The sequence below is a fragment of the Wyeomyia smithii genome, chromosome 3, assembly GCF_029784165.1.
Source record: "Wyeomyia smithii strain HCP4-BCI-WySm-NY-G18 chromosome 3, ASM2978416v1, whole genome shotgun sequence".
Taxonomy (NCBI): domain Eukaryota; kingdom Metazoa; phylum Arthropoda; class Insecta; order Diptera; family Culicidae; genus Wyeomyia; species Wyeomyia smithii.
In genome coordinates, this window is record NC_073696.1 from 241016622 (window position 1) to 241040540 (window position 23919).

Consider the following 23919-nt stretch of genomic DNA (forward strand, 5'->3'; position numbering starts at 1 on the left):
TCTCTTCAAGTAGGTCAAAACTATCCCAAAGTACCCTTTTTTCGATAAAACTTTTCATCTATGCTATAACTGTGAAAAGGGCAATTCTTCCAGTACGTTAGCAGAAAACATGAACCAGTTTGCGTTCGTTACTGGTATACGATGCCGATACATGTACGTACACGAAGTATACGTACATGTATACCGGTGTCATCCAGTTGTTCGAATATGTTAGCCATTATTATGGTTGCAACTATTGCTGCAAGACGATATAAGATCGGCATGGAACACGAAACTCGAAACATTTTCCTATAACCTTGTACGGTATAGTTTGAAGTCATGTTCCGTACGATTGGTCTTTACGATAAAAAGTTCAAATATCACAAGTCGGGTACTGGAGGATAAACAGTGAAATTCAATAGACAGCTATATATGTAGTGCTGTACTGAGCGAAACTACAGAAACTGCAGTGGAATGAATGTACCGAGAAATTCGCCCTCTACTTCTAAACTCTGAGTTGCATTCTGAAATGTATGCGCACAAGTTTTGATTTTTTTTATCGATTATGAATATATAGATGTACTACTACTAGCTGTAATGTGAAATGAAATAACAACTTTTACTAATTGCACTAGAAAAAAATATGAAAGATAAAAAGAATTCTTAGCGCAGTCAAATTTAGAAAATCTATAACGAGCGTCTTAGCAGAGTGATTGAGATCAATGTATGTGGACTGGTACCAGTCCACATAAGCACTGAGGAAGACTGTATGTCACAGTCGAAATATATATTTGCGGACTGAATTTCAATATTTATTTCCAAAAAATTTAGTAGAGTATAACGGAAACCGATAACTATTTCTTTGATTGATCTTAGCGCAGTGCCTTTTCTTCAAAGGTTAGTAAAACTCTCGAGAAATTGATGAGACTCAATGTTGATTCAGTTTATAGATTCAATGTATACGCCTATAGTTTCATGGAGACGCATGGTAGCTAAGAAATGAAAACGTGCACTTCTCATACAAGCTTCAATATTTTTTTTTGCTTGTCTGCTCGACCTTAATGTTTTAGTTTTTTAAATGAGATTTTTTTGCAAACAATAATTACAATATTCAAATGGCTCTGAAAAACAATTTGCCGGACTGTAGGAGCAATTCATCATAAGTTTTTCGTTCTTCGTACTTTTGTTCAATATCCAACCTACCTCGGTTTCCAGTGCTATGCTAAGTTAAACGAAGCCATGCAAAATGGTTGACACCATCTGCGCCCAGATGCTTGCAAATAGCGAAGGAGCAGATTTTATTAGATTCAAAAACACGCCCGTATACCGAGAAACTCAGCGTCAGCCTGCAGAAACCGGAACGGTATTTGTTTAATTTATTTCATCCGCAATTAAATGTAAACCATTGTAGCGGTGTTTTAACTTTGTCAGTTAGGACTTGATTTTCCTCCTTCGGGTAGCAGGTGTTGTTTGAAAACCGCCTCGAGTCATTAGGCCACGAGAAGGCTTCCGGCAAATGTTGCACATTTGAAACGGTTTCGTGAGTAGCAAACGTGTTGATGTGTGGCACACTCGAAGGCTTTTCGACATCCGAATCCCGTGGAAGCAATTGTGCGCTTATCAACTAACATGCCATCGAAAATTCGTTGCCACCAGTTGGAAGAAGGGGAAACTTGTGCACCTTTTGTACGCCAGCCTGGCGTTCCCGGAAGCAAGTGGCATAAAAATTAATGGTGTCAAACTCTCTTCCCTTTTGTTCCCGGTTGGTTCCATGCTGCTACCCTCGTGCAGGTAATTGACCCGATAAACAAACTCCTGGATACGGTGGACTTCGATTCCGTGTTCTACTCGCTCGATTGGCACCCGAGCGATCACGTTTCGTTCATCGACAACATCAAACAGCGGCCCATCCATCCAACCAGTCCGGTGAGTATTTTGGCAGGAGACCAGCGCCAATGCGATTTTACAATCCGAAAGATTTTATTTTGATTGCATTTTTTGTCGTTCGATTTTTAAAGCGCAATCGAAAAAGATAGTTACATTTTATTACTTTCGGAATAAATGAAAAGTAAAATAGTTTTAAACAAATTGGAAACGAAAATGAAAAAATGTTTATAGATGAACATAACTAATTCCATCCACATGCTTCAGCTAAATGCCGACAATGCACAGGTGTACGATACGGTTATCTTCGCCGGTCCACCACCGATGAAGCAGCGTCTGTGGCCACGACATTGCGTTCAGGATTCCTGGGGTTCCGAACTACATAAGGATCTGAAGGTATGTACAACGACTTGGAACGCTTCAAACGTTTAATTCTACTGAAACTTTCAGATCGTCGACCACGGCATCAAAGTGTACAAGGGCACCAATCCGGAAGTGGATTCGTACTCGGTCTTCTGGGACAACAAGAAGCTGTCCGACACCAGCCTCTGTAGTCAGCTGCGGATGAAAGGCGCCTCCGATATCTACGTTTGTGGACTCGCGTACGATGTGTGCGTTGGTGAGTTGATCTAATTGGGTCTAATCTGAAATAGTGCACCAATCAAATCTGATCTGAGGATTTGATTAGATCGATGTATGAATTTTATGCAAGATGCAATGTTATAGTTTATGTGTGGGTGATGATGTAGGTGTTGCGAAAATTCATTAGTTATAGCTGAGCAGAGGATTTTCCTTTTGGGAGAGGTTTTTCCCTAACGAGTTTTGAAGAATGCATACATATCGACACTATACCGACTGATGAGAAAAATCAAATTCCCTTATGACTTTAACGATTACACAGATCCCCATTTTGTTTTTGGCCTAGAATTACGACTTACGGCAGCATAACTCGAAAATTGAAAAAACCGAAACCATTTAGAGCGTCACGGAAATTATTCACTTTCAACTACTTGAAACTCATTCAGTTTCATACGGGTATTCTCTCGTTCTTATAGCAATCGATTGTAAAATTAGCTATGTAAAAAATTGTGATTTTGTGATGTTAATTATTGTCCAACGAGAAACTAGAGCGTTGATGAATCGGCAGAGCAGCAGCTAATTCAAGCGCAGTAAGGTGAGCAGGCGACTTATTCGATCGCAGCGTTCCACATGGACCAACCGACGAACCGAAGTACTGCGTAGCATTACTGAACATGTCCGGACATGTCACGTTTACTTCCAGCCTTTTCGGCCACTGCTAATAGCTGTAAGTGTACCGCTAGAGTGTGTTGTTATCGTTACGTTTTGTTTTTTGTTACTTGCTTGCAGTGTGTGCGGAGCGGAGAAGACTAAGATAACTAGAATCATCCCGTGTCGTCGGTAAATGGCAATCCAAAATCAACGGTTCTCGTCAAGGTTACCCATCAACTAATCAAAAAAGAGAGTTGAGAGAGTGCTTTCACTGTAATTAACCGCTACACACCATTAAATTGATTAATCCCAATCGCGTATATTCCCAAGCCTAGTGCAAATAGACCTAGTGCAAAAAATACATTGACATAAAACAGGCTGTCGTAATTCTACGTCAACCTTGGTCGCGTTTAATACACACTCTGAAAAATATGTACCAGAACTACCAGAAAAATCACGTCACTTACGTCATTGATCATAAGAGAATCTGCCATTTTGCGTGGCATTAGTAACTTTTGCCTAAACTTCACGTACGATTCACTGTTAATTCACGTAAAATCGGTCAAATTATAATGTAGATACTTTCAGTGCGTTGGTATTTGTGTGTTTTGCCCTTGTTAGTGTTAGTATGGCTGTGGTTTGACGTTTCCGACTACGGTATTTACGTGAATTTTTGGGATGCAAAAAAGTCAATATGACGTACAAAGAACACTTGAGCTTCTACAGCTTATTCAGTATCGGAGAATACGCAATGTAACCAGCCAGAATAATATTCAAAAGAAACATATGAATATTTCGAATTTTCAACGAGTACTTTGTTCGTTGGTGAGTTCTTCCCGAATTTCCTGAACGATTGGAATCGTCAACAATCAGTTTCAACTGGAACACCTCCTGCGCCAGCTGCGAACTATGCACCGTAAGCAGTCGTTCCGGCCGTTCATGTTCTCCTGCCAGAAGTGTCGATTTTGATCCAGTAATTATTTAGTAATTATTGATACTTTAAAAATATTTTTTTTATATACGCGGTGTATTCTATTTACTTGAAATTTACGTAGATTCCACCAGAATAACTGGTAAAAAGTACGTGATCGTGTGGGGTTTATTCGTTCTATTTATAGTTTCACCTAAATATCACGTAAAAACGTACGTGAAAATAAGGTTATAATAACCTGACCAACACGTAGATGATTGATTGGTCGGCCTTCGGGAAATCGGCAAAAGTTACGTGAAAAACAGGTGGATGAGATATAAGCACTTTTCCCCGTGATGTGAGATCCGTAATAAGTCGCTAAATAATCTATCTCGACTTGACGTCCCTTATCCAGCATTCCAAGCTGGATAAAGATGAAGTGACGTCGTTCGCCTGTTTGATACTGTTTGAAACCGGAAGTTGCCATCTTGAATTTCAAAATGACGTCTGGAGTCGATTTTCGAACTCTACGCATCACTCCGATTCCGGAAACCGGAAATCAACATCTTGAACTTCAAAAAGGCGGCTGGAGCTGATTTTCGTTTTCTGCGCATCTTTTCGGTTCCGGAAATAACAAAAGTGGATGGCGTTAGGCCGTTTTAGGTTGTATTTTAACAACTGGAAGTTCTTATCTTCAACATCAAAATTTTATCTAAGATCGATTTCTGGACATCATCTTAATTCCGAAAGTACTAATATCAGGTGATATATGATCATTTTTGGTTGTTTGTCTAAATCTGGAAGTCACCATTCTGAATTTCAAAATGGTATCATCTGGAATTCGGTGACATTCGTTCATTTTAGGGCAAATCGACTTCTAAGCCACGGGCGTGAGTGACATAACTGAATCTGAACCATTGCTACATTGTCCAGCAGCTGCTATACCAAGCAGCCTCCGAGTCATTGTTGAGCATAGCCATTGTATCGGATACCGGAAACAGTAACTGGGTCGCGGATAAGTCCAGTATTTATGGCGGCCATATGAACGACGAGCATGTTCCCGGTGCAGGAAAGTTGTGTCAACTTTAAACGAAGGATAACGGAAGGTTCGCTCAGATGGTCGACCTCGTAACCATGAAGCTGACGGACCTAACGCCGTTGCTGGTGGCGGGTGACTTCAACGCTTGGGCTGTGGGGGGAAGTCGCGGTACGAACCAGAGGAGCCAGGTCTTGTTGGAAGCTTTGACAAAGCTCAACCTAGAGCTGGCCAACGTTAGGACCAAGAGAACTGGTGCGGAGTCGCACAGTGTGTCCAAATCGAGAAACGGACGGCAAAACTATTTTTTCAAATCCCATATTATCCATATCTTCTAGAAAGTTGCTTCGTTTACTGCTGTCCTTCATATGCTTTAATGGAATTAGTTACAAATTTCGCCGTATAGAGGGCGCCATACCTAACTTTTGAACGTGACTTGCTGAGATTTTAGAGATACAGCACCTTTTACAAAAAAATTAAAAACAAACCTCAATTTTTAGAGCTTCGAGTTACTCAGCAAACTGTATGTAATAAAATTCTGCACAGCTTTGCAGAAGGAACGTCGTCTATCGAGTCACGTTCAAAAGTTAGGTGTGGCGCCTTCTATAAGGTGAAATTGTAGCTGGTTGCATTGAAGCACATAAAGGACAACAGTAAACGAAACAACTTTCTAAAAGATACTGATAACATTGGACTTCAAAATTTCCTATCTCCGTCCGTTTCAAGATTTAGCCCCATTGTGGTGTCTGTTTGTTGAGCATAGAAACGGAAACGTAGTGTACGCGCCGGCCTTTGTGCTATAAAGAGCGCACAAATGCATGTAAAAATCGGTAACTGCAGTTGGCCACTTATTCGAAACTACAAATAACCCAGTGTAGTTCTGTGTTTTTCTGTTGGTCAGAAAGGTACTCTATCGGATGGCTTCATAAATACTTGAATTCGTTTGCGCCTTTTCGAGTTTCAAATCGAATTAAAAAAAGCCTTGAAAAACACTTTTTTTCCAGTTTTTATTCATGAATGCTGTATATAACAACCAATATATCACTAGGAATTGTTCATCTTGATTTACCGCGTCACTCTCAATTTTATACAGTCATGTTTTAGGCTTTCGAGTTGAATATATGAATGAAAAACTGCCTTTTTAGAAAACGACTTGTAGCTCTGGAATATCAATTTCTAGAGGTTAGAGGTATTCAGAAAACAGTTTTGTAATACAATTTTACACAACTTCGCAGAAGAAACTATTCGTCTTTTAAGTCACGTTTAAAAGTTAGTTATGGTGCCCTCTATACGGCAAAATTTGTAACTAGAAGATATGGATAACATAGGACTCGCAAAAATAGTTTTGCCGTCCGTTTCTCGATTCGGACACACTGTGCGACGTGACGCGACTGATCACAAACTGGCGACGTAGAAGATGGCTACACCAATTATGATCATCAGTCGTTTCCCTAAAGTGTAACCCCAACGTGAGACGGCAAGCTACGGGTAGAGCTAACACTCCAACCGTCCAAGGGTAGAAGACATCGCATTTCGATGCCGAGACATTTGAGGAAGCAACGAAATAGAGCTCGAGGGGTGCAGATGGCTCCACCAGTGCTGACCAATAAATTGCCACACTATCAGTTTACTGATGGACGAACGCGATAGCGGACCTCCGTACAAGACGGAGGACGCAACGTGCGCGAACTGAAGAACATAGAGTAGAACGCCGTGCAGCATTGGGGTCTGCAAGATCTGTGCTAAAGAGTGCGATTAAGGCAACCAAGAGGGCTTGTTATGGGATACCGCCTATAGGATCGTTATGACCAAGATTAGAGGCTTGTTGGCGGCTGCAGAGAAAACACCAGCGATGTTGGAGCGTATCATCGAGGGAGGTTTTGCACGCCACGAGCCGAGTCCTTGGCCTCCAGTGTCACGTCCGACGTTCCAGTATCTTAGATACAGACCAGGGATGGCCTCTACGCTGTTTCGGGTAGCCAAGCAGAAGTGCCTGGATGACTGCCTCTTTCCGGCTGGTGAACCGCCAGGGGACCCATCGGCAAACACATCCATTTGTCTGCTGAACACTGTCGGCAAGGTGCTTGAAATGATTATCCTCAACAGGCTGGTGAAGTATACAGAGGGTACAAACGGTCTGGCAAGTAACAAGTCCGGCTTCTTGAAAGGTAGCTCCACGCTGAATGCTATTCGCTCCGTTACCAAGACAACAGAGGTGGCAGTTCAGCACAAAAGAAGGGCCATACGCTATTGCGCAATACTTCACGTGAAGAATGCGTTCAATAGCGCCAGTTGGGACTCCATAGCGCTCGCGCTTGGAAGCATCTATGGTCCGGTGTCTGTACAAGATTTTGGAAAAAAATTTCCGGAATCGAGTACTAGTTTACAACACGGAGGAGGGTCAGAAGTGGGTCCCAATCTCCCCAGAAGTACCGTAAGGTTTAATTCAGGGCCCGGTGCTGTGTATTATAATTTACGATGGAGTGTTGAAGCTAAAGTTGCCTGTAGGAGTTGTGATCGTCGGAGACTGCACCAAAGCGATCTTTGAAACTTTTGGGGCTTATGGTAGACGACAAGCTAACGTTCAAAAAGCCATGTCAATTATGTCTGTAGAAGGGCCTCAACAGCTTTTGCAGCATGATGATGATTTGAATAGCTCAGCGGTGTACGACAGCAAGCGGAAACTTCTGGCCAGTGTGGTTTCGTCCATACTTTGTTGTGGAGCGCTAGGTATCAATAATTATCGTGGTGAACTGGAACGTACCTACAAACTCATGTACCAGAGGCATGATGCCTTGTAGCATCGCAATTAAGGATGTAGGGTGTTTCGATTGACGTGACGCAAGGGCTATACGAGTTACCAGAAGATCATTCTCGGTGATCAGATGGCAGTGGGAATGGTTCAATTCTGCAAAGGGTAGATAGACGCACTGATTTATTCCGGAGATATCCTGGTGGGCCGGGAGGCGCTATGGAGAAATGAACTTCCACCCGATACAGATTCTGTCAGGCCATGGCGGCTTCAGGATGTATATACACAGGTTCGGGCACGCGGGATCCCCATGTATCCCGAGTGCGTGAATGTGGAGGATACCGCTGAGCATGGCTTCTTCGTTTTCCCTCGTTTTGTGCGTGCTACAACGTGTGTGGCGGGTCAACCATCAACGCGCCTTTGGTAGATGGATGCTAACGTATCCCTCGTTCCGGAAAGATAAGAGCTGGAGACTGAAGGGGTTTTGCTGGGTTCGATTAAATTCAACCCCATTCTCTGAGCTATCTCTTCCGCCACCTTGAAAAAAGAAGAGTATTTACCAGAAACCGGAAGTCACCATTCTAGATCTAACAATAATGTCTAGTCTTTTCGGTCCTCTGGACATTATTTATATTCCGGAAGTATTGATATTAGGTGGTACTCGGCCATTTTAGGCTGTTTTTTTAAAGCGGAAGTCACAATCTTCCCAAATTTACAAAATGGCGTATTGGATGGTATTTGGCCCTGTTTTCTGCTCTGATTGGTCGAAATCTGTGTTGAAAACAAGTCTCTACACTTTTTATTGTACAATAAATTTTCCAATCGACTATCGTAAGAATGAAGGAAATCTGTTGAAAACTTAATGAGTTATAGGTATTTGAAATTACACAATTTTCGTGACGCGAGGTGTGGATTTTTATTTTGTACCCTCTGTAAAACTGAGGGTACAACTGATGCTGTAAAACGTAATTTTACGTTAAAACTTGAAAAAATCCTTTTCTGAGTCAACTGATGAGAATACTGTCTCAATGAATCTTATGGAACTCTGTTTTAAAGTATTATTCTGAATACCATACTTACATGTAAATAATATTGTTATACTACACGGTAAGCGTTGAAAACCCAATAATGGGTTGATATTCACCCACTTTCTATTAGCATACTCGTTAACGTTAGATTGATATGTTTATTAATGGATAAATTTTTCTCAGAAGCTCGATATTTCGTGAATTTTGGACTGTTAGTGCCCGGTGAATTGTTAAGATTTGTGGTCATTGAAACCCTGTTGATGAATTTCGATATTTCAAAGCCATATCAACCCTATATGTACTATCCATTTTTTTCAATATCTCGAAAAGAGTCAGAATCATAACAATATTATCTCGAGACTTCTAGACCTCATGCTTTTTTGCCTTTCTCCTAGAAAGGTATAGCAATCACTGGGAAAACCAAAGGTATAAACGTGGTCCCAATGGCCGAATGTCATATACCACTCGACCTCTTTCGACGATCTGAGCATTTTCTGTAAGTATGTGTGTATGTGTGTATGTGTGTGTGTGTATGTGCAACTTTTTTTCTCACTCACTTTTCTCAGAGATGGCTGGACCGATTATCATAAAATTAATCCTAAATGAAAGGTCTAGTTGCACCATAGGTTGCTATTGAATTTCATTGTAATCGGATTTTTAGTTTAGAGGTTATGTATCAAAATGTAAAAATCACGCAACATCAATATCTCAGAAACCACACAACCGATTTCAATAAAACTAGTTTCAAATAATCGGGCTGTCTCCAGAACCCTTAACTTTTAAATTTGGTTATGATTGAACATATGGTTCATAAGTTATGTAAAGAAAAGTTATTCTGAGGTTGTTTAAACTCACTCATTTTTCTCAGAGATGGCAGAACCGATTTTCACAAATTAGTGTCAAATGAAAGGTCTAGTTGCCCCATAGGTTGCTATTGAATTTCATTATAATCGGATTGTAACTTTGTCCGTTGTTCATAAAAATGTGAAATCACATTATGAAAGTAAACATATTGACTTTCGCCTAACGATCACTGGCTAATTAAAAGGTGGAAAAGTGATCCAAATGGCCGATTGTCATATACTACTTGACTCAGTTCGACGAATCGAGCATTTTTTGCATGTATGCATGTATAGGTGTATATGTTTGTGTGTGGGTGTGTACGTGTGTAAGTGCACCTTGTTTTTCGCACTCACTTTTCTCCGAGATGGTCTGACCGATTCTTTCTACCTTGGTGTCAAATGAAGGGTCCGTTTAGGTTGCTATTGAATTTCATTGTAATGAAATTCTTAGTTTTGGCGCTGCGTCAGAATGTAAAAATCGCTCTTATATCTCAGAAGCTATGAACATGGTTGAATTCAGATTAATGGGCTTTTAAACCCTTAAACAATGAATTACATAATGTTTAAACATGTGGTTTGTAAGTTATAAAAAGAAACGTAACCCGCAGACTGTTTAAAATTATAGCTACGATCAAAATATGTGGCCTCAACATCATTTCAATTTGATATTGTACTATTTCAATGTTTGCGGCCTTGCTCGGGATTGAAGTTGAAATTAAAACTCATTTCTATCATTTCACTTTCTGCCTTTCTCCTAGAAAGGTATAGCAATCACTGCAAAAAATAAAGGTATAAAAGTGTCGTATATCACTCGACTCAGTTCGACGAGCTGAGCATTTTCTGCATGTGTGTGTAACGCTTTCCCAATCTCACTCGATTTTCTCAGAGATGGCTGGACCGATTTCAATGAAATTTATTGCAAATGAAAGGTCTAGCTGCCCTATAAAAACCTATTGAATTTTATTGTAATCTGATTTCTAGTTTCAAGGTTATGTATCAAAATGTAAAAATCACGCAACATCAATATCTCAGAAACTACACAACCGATTTGAACAAAATTGGGTTCAAATAAACGAGCTACCTAAGAAACCCTTAACTTTTGAATTTTATGAAGATTGAACATGTGGTTCAGAAGTTATGAAAAGAAACGTGTTCTGGAGACTATTCAATCTCACTCATGTTTCTCAGAGATGGCTGGACCGATTTTCATAAAATTAGTGTCATATGGAAGGTCTTGTTGCCCCATAAGACTTTAATGATTTTTTTTTGCAAACGGATTATTACTTTGCCTGTTGTGTTTAAAAATGTGAAATCTGGTTATAAAAAAAAAACATATTCCGAAGACTACTTGGACTCACTCACTTTTCTCAAAGATGGCTGAACCGATTTCCACAAAATTAGTGTCAAATTATAAGTCTAGCTGCCTCATAACACTCTATTGAATTTTACTGTAATCGGACTGTAACATCGTCTGTAATGTATCGAAATGCTAAAATCACGAAACTTCATTATCTTAGAAACTACACAACCGATTTGAACAATATTGATATCAGATGAACGGGCTAGTTAAGGGTTAACTGATGAATTATGATTGAGCACGTGGTTTCAAAGTTTGGCTGCCCTATACGTTCCATTTTCATTTGATTGTAATCGAACTTAAGCAACCGTTATGTTTTAATTTGTCAAACAACGAAAGTCTATTATCTCAAGTATTACACGACTTTTTTGAACATAACTAGTGTCCTACAAACGAGTCATCTCTCAAACTTACAAATAACAAACTTCATAACAATTTGATATGCTGTTCAAAAGTTTTGGAAAGAAAAGAAATTCAAAGACTATTCAACACTATACCTGCTTTTATCAATATAAATGGCCTCAACACGATTTAAATGTGGTATCGTACTATCTGAACGTTCCCGGTATCGCTCGTGATTAAATTGTTCGAAATTAAGAGTCATTTCTTTTATTTCGCTATTTCTTAAACACTAACATTACGTCAAATACCATATTTTTTTTACTTTAATTACAACATCAATATTTTAGAACCCAAAGAGTGAATATACCCCTGTATTGGATTTAAGCATTCATGTAAATCTATTTTTACAAATAATAAGTTTGAATGAGAAAGGCTGAGTCTGACCGCTAGGTGGATTAATTTAGGTTTCAAGAATTGAACGGTTCTAGAACTACATCTTGTCATTAGTCTGAAGTTTAACATCAATTATATCTTATCAAAAGCGTCACTTTTCTTCTCTAAAAAGGATTGAATCCCAAAAACCTCCTCCGTGCGCACGGCTATGCCAATCCTACCAATGCAGATGTCTCCTAACGGCTTCACGTCTATCTTACACAGGTGCCACAGCGATTGATGCTCTGTCAGCTGGTTATAGAACGATTCTGATTGACGACTGCTGTCGGGGTGTTGACGTGAACGACATCGAGAGCACAAAGGAAACAGTCATATCGAACAATGGCGTTATCATCAACACCCGGGAGGTTAGTAAAATATTTGTAAGACAATCTTCCTAGTGTAGTAAAATGTACACCAAAAAATTTATCTAAAATGAAAATGAATCACCGATCCTGGTGCGCTGTAAATTATTTTCCATCAAGTTTCGAGCATATTGGACTTGTACAAATGTGACCTCGTTCTGTCGCATCATGTGCTCTTAACTAAATTGCAAATTTTAATAAACATCCGGTCTTCGTGCGCCCGATGCCGCCAACTGGGATGGCTGCGGATGGCAGGATCTCCCGACATAGCAAAATTGAATTCGGCCGAAACCAGATTCATGTACCGGCACCAATTGCTCCTAAATGTACTACACGGTGGGGAAAAGTGTCTGTGTTCACTGCTGTAGCACGCAGTGTATAACCTAGAGGGTAGTGATGTATTTTTTTCTTCTTCTATTTGTTTCTCTTCATTTCCGTTGCACTGCATCCTTCATCCTTCGGTAGGTTAAAGCGATGGTGGAAGGTCGAGACCGTAGGCCGGAGCTAGGCTACAAGCTGGCGATGGAGCTAAAGAACGCCGACTCGGATCTTTCGAAAAATAATGCTTGCCGTCGACAGCAGCAGCAGCAGCCACAACCGGATAGGCCACAGTAAAATTATGACCTACTCCCCCTTCCCACGTTCCTTTCTGAGGCTTCCTTGTTCCACTTATGCTCTTACTACGTACTAGTTTCGGATGGTTAATTTCTTTTCGTTTTTTCTGTTCGTTCGCTCGTCTTGCTCACTCTGACTGGACTGATATTCACCATAGACGGTTAATTTTATGGTGTCTCCGGTGATGTTTATTGTGGAATTTCATTGCAGTAGGTTTCTTCAATTCGATTCCAACTTGTAGTTTGTGGATAAGTAAAAAATGCTTCACTATATTCTTGTATCCACATGAGAGTTACTTTATACTTGATATACTATAATAGGCCGAAAAGTTTTGAAACTATCGAGAAAATATAAAAACTTCTCATGTTGATTAAATTTCTTGTGATGCAACTTTTATTAATAGTGAAAAGTTCTTCCAAATAAAAAAATGATGATGATGGTTATGGTAAAGAATGTGATGATGTTGATCGATGAATTATATCTGATGATATTTTTTGCTGAGTAAGGAAGAATATTAATAATATCACCCTCATTGACAAGTGATATGATAACTATCAATGGGTACCTGCATTAGGAAGCAGCTATTTAGGGAGAGAAAATTCTTGTTTTGTGTTCGAATACTGAAAAGGCTACAAATTTTCTCTGAGAGTAGGTTATATTTTCAAAATAAATCCAAATTGCTATAATGTGAGTGAATGTGTTGTTTTTATACTTTGGAAGCAAATTTCGTAAAAAAATATATTCGAGAAGTATAAATGTGAGAAATTTGTCTTTAAACATTCAAATACAGTCCACATACAAATTGCTCTTACTTAGCAGACATCAAACCGTTTGTAAACTTTTCCAAATTCTGTTTCATTTACTGCTTGTTTGAATTTCTTTTATTCAAGGTTGTGTAAATTTGGAAATTACTCTAAAAAACTGTATAAATTCCTTAAGTTACAACTTTAGAATAGAACGTAAATTTATTCTTGATTGTATCCATTTGAGAAAAAAAAGGATTACTGCAAAACACCACCAGATTATTCATTTTTCTCCAGTGAGTATTGAGCGAGTTTTAATTCCAATTTGTGACTAACTCTAGTATTTCCAATAACATTCCCAATGCCATTAGTTTGGCCTATAGCAGTTTTGAAGTACACACACATAACACGTAGAATGGTAAAAGTACAATAATCAATTAATTAAATTTAATTAAATACATGCTAAAAATGGTGAGGGACAGAATTACAGTATATAAGGGCTACAGACACCGATAGCATCCATTAGACTGCAGACAGGGTACGAAGTATTTATCCCAGTACTTACATCACATTAGTTACAATACACGTTGACAAAATAGGCAACATTTTTTTGCACTTAAGTACCTAATTAGCTTGCGTTTTGCGAAAATAAAAAAAACTCAAAGACAGGAAGCAACAAAATGTGACGTTAGCTTTTAGTAGATGCCACTATTCAACTAGCAGTACAATTTTCGATCTCTTGGAGAATGAAAACAAAAACAAACAAAAAATAGAGTTGTTCGTGCTGCGGAATTTCTCCCAGTGCAGTAGAATAGGTGTAGAATAACACTACCAGCGATGAGAGATAAAAGTTCGACACTAGCCCGTAGGTGAAGGCTAAACTGTTGAATGTAACGAGAAAAAAAAACGGAAACCTAAAAACAGGATAAATGTCATTGTAACATCTGGCGCTTTGGTCCTTCAATTGGAACGTGAAAAGAAATAAACTCCTAATTGTCACGTTCCTAGTTGATTTTCGCAAGGGATGCTGACAACGGTTGGTGGCAGTATGGCCAAGAAGAAACCGAAGAAAAAGGCCTTTCCACTTTCGCAGTTTCCAACGTTACCACCAGTGTTCTTTTCTATTTCCAACCGCCTGCTAGAGCTGTCAGTGACATATGGGCTTCGTTCTATGGCTTTCCCTTTCCCGATTCGACTTACACATTCCGTACCGATCCAATTAAAGGCCAGCTTCTCGTTTGCGTCGATGCATGTTTGATTTGCATATATGCAAACAGACTTCCATTTGCACGTATTGGCCGGGTACTTTTGGGTCTTATCACATCCATAACTTGGGGGATTCAGCTGTCCTTTTCCGGTGGTTTTGGTGAAAATGGAATCAATGGTACTCACTACCAACTTCATTTGCACTACCGTTAGTGCGGTTGCTTAAAGACCAGCTAAGCTGAACTGAACGTGAGTAGAATTGCAATTCACAGCCCTAATGTGGTACTATCGTTGACGGGGCAAAGTTGCTTTTTGCTCGACCCTCGAAGTCAATCATTTGTTATTTACACCCTTGATTCTAAGTTTTCACAGTGACATTCACATGTATCGAATTCAAAGACCCAATTTTTCCGGCGGTGAAGATTGAACCATGTGGAAAATGCTGGTATCGTAATCAATCTCAAATATTTTTCTGAATTTCGTTTTCGTGTGCAAACTGTAGTGCGAGTGATGCTTCTCCTGCAGCGTTTACATTTGGTTACTGGTCAGGAAGAACTATCATCATTGCAGGGACGATAATCATTGTCATTTTGCCTTTTCCGTTGTCGTTCTCGACTTTTGGCTGCCGCTGTCATGTTCGTGGTCTGGTGGACTGATAGTAAGGATTGGATTCAGGAGGTTCACTAATCACATGTCGTGGCGGGAATGGTGACGCGCGTAAAGCGGCACGTCATGCGATATCAAGTGTAGGAATAACTTTGTAGCTGCCAGCTAGAGTTGAGTTGCTAAACGAAGTCGATTTCGATTGTGAAGGAAGGCCCCAGACGGAAGTATCGTTTCCTTCCGCTTCCCCAGAAAGGGCTATAATATTTAGTGTCTTGTGGTAATGTTACAAATCGTTAGTCTCAAATTATAAGCGGTAATTACTTTTTTGAGCAAATCATTTGTACTTTGGTTGGGCTCATTAACAGTTAACATTAGATCGAATGATGATATCGAGATTGGTGATTTGTGAACATTATGAGAGAAAAATGTCTATAGAACTATAGAAATAAGTGGCAATTTGCTACATACGAAGTTAGTTACTACTCGTTCTCAATCACATAACTTGGGAAATATTATATTCGCATCCACGACATGCAAAATACATCTTCAAATATATGTACCTTAATCAATAGCCAAAATATCCGAACATTTCACTTTAATCTACACATCCGAAAAAAAATCACGAAAATTCATTATTTTTCGATCTTCCAGGGTAGGGTCCCCCTTAATGAATCGTTTTTCTAACTTAAAAATCTCTAGTTCTAACTGCAATCAGTATGATACTACCCTAACTAACACGCAGAGAATCCTGAGTGAGAATTCCCAGAATACCTATAACTCGGTGACAGAATCGTGAGAGGAATCGTTTCTGCGACACGAACAGAATCTGTACGAATCGCATTCGGAAAACCTTTCGTTTGATTCCTCCAGTCCAAATGAATCGTGTGAGGATTCATTTCTGCGATACGGACAGAATCTGTGCGAATCGCATATGGAATCTAAATGTAGGAATCTTCAAGAATCTAAATGTAGGAATCCTTAGGTTACTTTTCGACAGAATCGTGAGATGAATCGTTTTTGCGGTACGGACGGAATATTTTTACTACTTGCCAGGGGTTTTTTACGCAGTGTTTTGACTGCACACGTATTTTTTACGCAGATTTTCAAATCAAACATGTTGTTCACGCATAATTTGGAATTACCGCGGTTTTTAACGCGGATTTTTGAATTACGCAGTATGTTTTTACGCGCATTTTTGAACTACAGCGTTTTTTTACACGGATTTTTGTATTACCGAATTTTTTACGCGGATTTTTATAAGGTACGTTTCTCCCACCTAAAAAAAACCTGACTGTATAACATAACACTGAGCAATACGTATCGTAATGTGTCTATCTCTTTTCCAGATGAAGTTGAAGAATGTAACCAACATCATAACGAATATTATACACATTGCGAGACATAGAATGGTAAACTTGCTTCCATTTTTAGATCAAATTGTGCTCCTGAAAAGGCGATGGATTGAGAAAATTAACCCTCTAGTACCCAAATTAATTTATAGATGGACTTCGAAAAAATCACTATTAAGCCTCATAAACGTTTTTTTAGTTCTTATTGAAGCTTTTTAGAGGTTCGACTGAGGACCGCCTAGAGGCGGCACTGGGCACTAGAGGGTTAATACCTCAACTTGATTTAGATTTTCATTTTCTCAGAGTGTTCTACTTACCAATTTAATCCTGTAACTTGTTAATTCTGTTCTGGAAGTATACAAAACCTATGTTTGGAAGTAATCTTGACCAAACATTTGTTAACTGATTGTGGTTGACAAATGAATTTTTTTCATTAAATAAATTCGATTTCAGCCAAACTAGATTCACCAATATTTTTATTTGGCTTTCTCTGATCTGATACTGAAATGATATGATTTAGAAAAACTAAAAATCAAACATATACATATATTAACGACGTAAACTGAACACTGCGACTGACCATGGATTTTACGTTCATCTAGCATCAAGCCGAAGCTACTTCAACTTCTTAGAACGACAATGGAACTTCTCTGAATATGCGAACAGAATTACAAATTTCAACAACTTTTAACCTGACTGATGTCCCGGTTAGAATACACTCATATATTCGTTCGTAGCACCGATAGGTTTCGCATAGAATCCCTAGGATTCCTCAAATTGGAATCGTGGGCGTCTGCGAGAAGGTATCCTCCAGACAACCCTGTCTATGGGACTAGGAATTTCGAATAACAATGAAATTCTCACTTTAACCGTTTTGAGCACGATTGGGTACCCGGGACCCAAAAATTGAAATTATTGTATCTTTTGCAATTTCCATCCGATTTCGATAGTTAGCACCAGAAGATTCAGTGATTTATCTATTCTCAAATAAGCGTCAGTCTTACATTTCCGGGACTCCGATTTTACCGAATCTGAGGAATTTCATGAATATTTGAACAGAATCTAATAACTGTACGTTCAAATTACAAAGTTCAAAGTAATTATTTTGGATATTTTGATGCTAGGCCCTCAAAATGCGCCTTCCGTAATTGATTCCACTGGGGCTTCTAGTGGTCACAAAAACAAACAAATAAAACAAGGTCAAACACCATCCAGTATTGATATTTTCGGAACCGGGATGACATCCAGAGACTGAAAAATGACTGCTAACGTCAATTTGAATTTCAAAATGGCGATTTCCGGTTTTATAAAACAAATTAATGGCCAAATACCACCTAAAATTAGTACTCCCGGAATCAAAATGATGCCTAGAGATTAGAAAACGACTCTGAAAACACTTCGAAAGGCTTGAAATAACAAATCAGAATCAATTCCAGATTCAGCTTAAAATAATTGAAAACCGTTCCCGAAGGTTGTAAAAAGCCAGATGGTTCGCAACGCTGTATTGTAAGAGAAGGTCAAAATAAAATATGATCACAATTCAGCCAAACCGGGCTCAAAAACGCTTCTTAGGTACAGAAAAAACAGGAGAACATGAAAATTCGTCTAAATACATGTAAAACACTATTCGATTTAGGCACATGTTCCTTTATGTCACCAATGCAGATTGCTGGAATCGGTCAACTGGTTACGGATGTATGACCGTAACATGCTCTGGTAATATAATGGTCATGATCAAAGCAGTGCTTAAAACCATGCCATTCCAAATATTATTCGAGTACCTAGTCATCATCAAGTGTCTAGATCGTCATAGCCACACTGACCTGTTCCGGTGACACCTTCAACGACTAAAGGTAGTCTATTGGTGGCATTATCTAGTGCCTAGGTTGCATAAGTTAATTAAGAAGTGAAAATAATTCTTGAAAAATAATTCGTTTCCGGTAACACAAATTCAGTCGTGTAGTCAAGAGTGAACGGAGTATGCATTCCGAATCAACTAAAAGTGCTTGAGAACGATCCTGTAATTCAGAAGAAATAAAACAAAGAAATACAAAGAAAACTATTTTAAATTTGGTTCAAATCAATAAAGTGTTTAAAACTAGAACAAAAGGCCAAAACGAAAATCATAAAATTCAGCGCAATTGTTGAAAAACGCTCCTAAATGATAGAAAAAGGTAGAGCAGGAAAAAAATTTCAAATTTAACCAAAAGTAATGCCATAGATGGATCAGACTAAAAACAAAACAGATTTTAATTTTAACTCACAGCCTAGTTGGAAGCGCCTCAAAGAGTTAAAACCCTAAAAACTTAATAGTGTCTCTGTCAACAAGAATAAAATGATTATATTATATTTCATTTGAAATTTTTGAAAGTATTTCAACATATCTTAAAAATTTCAAAAACAAAACAAGGCCACAACAAATTATTCCAAATTCATCATCAGCCCGATTCCGAAAATTTCCACATTGCGTGGTACTCGGCCATTTCAGGTTGTTTATACAAACTAGAAGTCGCCTGCTTGGAATTCAAATTGACGTCAGGGATCGGTTTTCGGTCTTTGGACGTCAACCCGGTTCCGAAAATACCTATGTTATGTGGTATTTGATCTCGCTTTATTTAATTGTTTTCACCAGAAGCCTCAGTGAAATATGTCCCGGAGGGGCCATTTCGAGGGCATATCACTAGAACACTCGAAACCATTGAAATGGCCTGTAAAAGTAATTTTAGAAAATTTTATCCAATTATTGTGAGATTCTTTTTAAATACTCTTAAAATTTCTCAATTTTAAAACATATCCCCGGAAAACCGAATTCCCGGGAGAGGAGAATTCCTTCGGGGCACCGCTAACGCTCATTTAAAAGTAGATCATTTACTTAATCTTTTGGGGTTAAAACTATCGAAATCGGATGAAAATTGCAAAAGATGCAAGAATTTTAACCCCTGGTTAAAATTCTTGTACCCTGGTACCCCGTCGAGCACTAATGGGTAAAGTGAAAGATTTTGTATCCGAAGAATTATCATGACACGATTCGCAATTTATGCTATCGACTGAGGGATTTTATCAGGGGGTGTTTTTCGGCCGACCCACTGCGAAGCCGAAAAACACCCCCTCATAACACGATTCTCATCCAAGAATTCTAGTCCCATAGACAGGGCATTCCTGAGGATTCTTTTTTCAGGATTCCTTTCCACGAACGGCCACGATTCCAATGTGAGGAATCCCAGGGAATCTATGCGAAACCTGTGTGTTCGTTCGGTTGACGTCCCGAGTAGAATTAATTTGTCTGGTCGAACACATACGATTCGCATAGATTCCCTAGGATGCTCCACATTCGAATCGTGAACTTCCGTGAAAAGGAATCCTGATTATTCAAGAATCCTAGTCCCATAGACAGGGAATTCCTGAGGATTCTTTTTTCAGGATTCCTTTTCACGGACGCTCACGATTCCAATGCGGGAAATCCTAGGGAATCTATGCAAATTGTATGTGTTCGTCCGGGTAGGGTGCCAATCAAAATAATAACCTTGAGAAACCCTATACAAAATGCTCACCTACCCAAAAAAAACACCCTGTGTGAAATTAAAGCTCAATCGGACCTGAAATGGGGTGGCGAGAAGAAATTGTATTTGGGCCTTTGAAAATCGAAAAATTAACCTAACGTTATAGTGTGCAGGAAATTTCGGTTTTTGGCGCCAGATGGCTTAAAAATGCATGAAATCTGGTATCATCTGAAGAAATAATTCATGATTTTGATGATTTTTAGAATTTCCTAAGGTCAAACTACAATCGCTTGCACAAATTTTGCACAGGATGTTTTTTCGAGTACGTGAACATTTTGTGTAGGTTTTTTTTTCTCAATTTTCTGGTTACTTTTTTCCATATAAGTGATTGGCACCCTATAGTATACAATGTGCAGTTATAGTTGTATTCTAAATCAATGAAGTTTCTTAAAATGTGTTTACAAGCTATCAATCCAACCGACGTGCATCGTATCACTACTCACAATTATTATGATGCAATTGCTCGGAAATTTTTAATCAGCAACGTCAGTCAAACCGGTTGCACAGTTCGCGGTTCTAGGCTGCGCTCAGTACGGCACAAGCCTCAGCAGTAGTAACATCTATGCTACGATGACCAGTTGCAATCAGTTAACGGTATTACTGTTAGTAACTCTCGCGATTTGCACGATTGCTCAGGAAATTGATTTTGATGATAGCGTTTGTGGTCGCCAGTTAGTTTCGTTGGAAGGTTTGATTAAAGGAGGCTTCAAGTCTCGTGCTGGTGAATGGCCGTGGCATGTAGCGCTTTTCCACCGAGTCGGCCATAGTGATCAGTTCGGTTACCAATGCGGGGGAAGTTTAGTGCACAAATACCTGGTCCTAACTGCTGCCCACTGTGTCACACTGAGATCCAGTAGGAAACTTAAAGCAACCAGTGATATTCTTGTGAAAGTAGGTCGATTCAATATATCGGAAGAACACGAGGAACAGGGACGGGAGCATGCGGTGGAAAAGATTGTGACGCATTGGCGCTATAAGCCCCTAACGTATGAAAATGATATTGCGATCTTGAAGATGTCAGTTCCAGTTATTTTCACAGACTTTGTTCAGCCGATTTGTTTATGGAAGCGAGATGATGGTATCGTGCTGCCGGATATTTACGGTCTTACTGGAACGGTTGTCGGTTGGGGTTTGACGGATGAAAATAAAATTTCCTCTTTGCTGAACACGGCTAGAATGCCGGTGGTATCCACATTTGATTGCTTGGAGAGTGATCGTAACTTCTTCGGAAATCTTCTGTATGCTAAAGCGTTTTGTGCCGGCTTCAAAAATGGTACTGGAGTTTGTAATGGCGATAGCGGCGGTGGAATGTATTTCCAACATTTCGGACAATGGTATCTACGTGGGGTTGTCTCCTTTAGCAGTATTCAGAACGTGTCCCGAATTTGCGACCTCAAACAGTTTGTAGGGTTTACCGATGCCGGTCAATATCTAGATTGGGTGTACGAAAACGCACCGATCAATCAAAACAGCGATCCAGTACTCGGACATCCGAATATTCATCTTATCAATCAAGGCGATTGTGGAAAAAATGAGTACGCATTCGATCTGCAGGAGGAGAAGAAACCGATTATACAACAGTACCTGTGGATGGCAGCACTGCGACATCCATTCCAATCTGCATGGTATGTCCCATGTAACGGAGTTTTGATCAATAAAAACTATATCCTGACCACTAAATGTGTTAGCTGGAAGTAAGTTACACTGTTTACCTTATAGTTAGTTTTTTTCAAAAAGACATATTTTCAGTGAAGATGTGGCTATCACCTTGGGAGATTATATTACAAGTCAAACGCGGGATTGCGAAAAACGCAACGATGACATATACTTTTGCCTAGATCCCACACAAAGCTTAGGCGTATCAGAGTATTTTCAAAAAGATGAGTTGATTTTAGCTCGGCTATCTTCACCGGCTTGGATTGGCCTGCGGAGTCACATACAAGCCGTTTGTTTACCGACGACCCCGGAGCAACGAGAACGAGTTTACCCGCAGTACATCTTGACGGGTTGGAAGGAATCGGGTAATGATTCAAAGTATCTGCAACGGCAACTAATTGACACCATTCCTCAGCAAACCTGTCAAATGGAAATGGCTAACCGTCAGGGCGCGAGCAATCAACAGAGGAATATCAGTGATTCAATAGTTTGCGCACGCAATGTCGATGTGAAAGGTAGATCTCCTTCTTGTAATGACTATCAACCCGGGACGGCGATTCAGGCAATCGAGGAGAAGTCCAATCGATACTTTCTGTATGGCATACAGACAAGCATTTCGTACTGCAGCAAGCCTGAGTTGTTCATTGCGGTAGCTAAGTACGTTGAGTGGATTCTTGACAACATGAGACCTTAAGAAAGGAGTAATTCTGTTAACGAGTTTCGGATGTGTTGTAGTTTTAGGCATTGCAAAAGTGTGCCATTGCAAACTCTTACTTTACTTTATACACCAGAATGTCTATCATTGCAGCGTCGAACAATGCAGTCTTGTTTTTTTTTTCGAAGTGCAATTCTGACGTTTGTGATAAATTTAGATAATAACTTCGCGTAGAGTTGCAGTTCTTAACGGGTCTCAACCAGTGTTACTACAGGTAAAGTTGAGTCTAAAATGAAACATAGTTATCAAATCCCTCTGTGCAAATTATGTGCCTTAAAGATTACAGGTTTTTGTTAAAAAATACAGACAATTTTTTTCCAATATAATAGCAATAAAACGTAACATCGCAATAGATTCAGCGACAGCACTCTGAACGCATTTTTGCAAACCAAGAACATAATATTGAGCAAGGAGGTCATAGCTGAAAACTGACACCTACTAGCTAAGCCAATGCTTTGCAAAACAGTGTACAAAAGGCAATAAACCTTCTTTTGAGATTTACAAAATAAATAAATAAACAACTTCGTGCAGCAGCGGATGTTATTCAGGCGGAGCGTCCTCCGGAGTCTAAAGTAGGCATGATTTCCTGCCATAGGACGTCGACGAATTTCTCTGCAGTCAGCACTAAGCCCAGCTACGCGAACTCGTCTACCACCTCGATTTCATCACCGCCAATATGAATTCATGGTGGGAGGCTGATACTGTCTACTCTGGAACCTCTTTCTCTCATGTACTTAGTCTGCGTGCGTTTATGGCCAGTACAATTCGCCTGGCTTCAGCCTTTCTCAAGGGTTGGAGCTACAATATCAATGTCATCGGTGAAGCCAAAAGGCTAAACAGACCTCCTGCCACTCGTGTCAATACCAGCCCTACGTATCCCACCTTCCAAAGCGATGTTGAATAGCATGTACGATAATCCGCCACCTTGCCGTAACCCTCTTCGAGATTCGAAAGGATTCGAGAAAGTTCCCGAAAATCGAACTACGCACATCACCCGATCCATCGTCGACATGACTAACCGTGTCAGTTTATCCGGGAAATCGTATCGTGCACAGCTGATCTCGATCGATGGTGTCGTACACTGATTCAAAATAGATGTGGGCACGTTGTAGTCATGGCATTTCTACATAACCTTCCGAACCGCGAATGTCTTATCCGTGGTCCTTCTCCACCTCCAGGAAATCGAGGGCCGGAATCCTGCTGTCTTCTGCTCGTGCACTATGATCAGTTGCCATACCGTCCTCGAGCTCTGCTGCATCGCTGTTCAGATGCCCATCGAAGTGCTGCTTCAACGTTCATCGTTCGAAAAGAG

General features: G+C 39.7%; 2 protein-coding genes across 2 annotated transcripts in view; both read left to right on the top strand.

Annotated features, from left to right (window-relative positions):
- LOC129730023 (uncharacterized) overlaps positions 1-14456 on the top strand; it is a 68631-nt gene extending 54175 nt beyond the window's left edge. Inside the window, exons 5-9 of the mRNA XM_055688981.1 lie at positions 1771-1905; positions 2131-2259; positions 2314-2482; positions 12018-12160; positions 12623-14456. Coding sequence (XP_055544956.1) covers positions 1771-1905; positions 2131-2259; positions 2314-2482; positions 12018-12160; positions 12623-12772 — 726 coding nt within the window. The 3' untranslated portion in view covers positions 12773-14456. The remainder of the gene's footprint in view (positions 1-1770; positions 1906-2130; positions 2260-2313; positions 2483-12017; positions 12161-12622) is intronic.
- A 6319-nt stretch (positions 14457-20775) lies between these two features.
- On the top strand, positions 20776-23919 carry LOC129730021 (polyserase-2-like). Its single transcript, XM_055688971.1, has 2 exons — positions 20776-21930; positions 21986-23919. The coding sequence occupies exons 1-2, from the start codon at positions 20807-20809 to the stop codon at positions 22584-22586; spliced, it is 1725 nt and encodes a 574-aa protein (XP_055544946.1). The 5' UTR covers positions 20776-20806; the 3' UTR covers positions 22587-23919.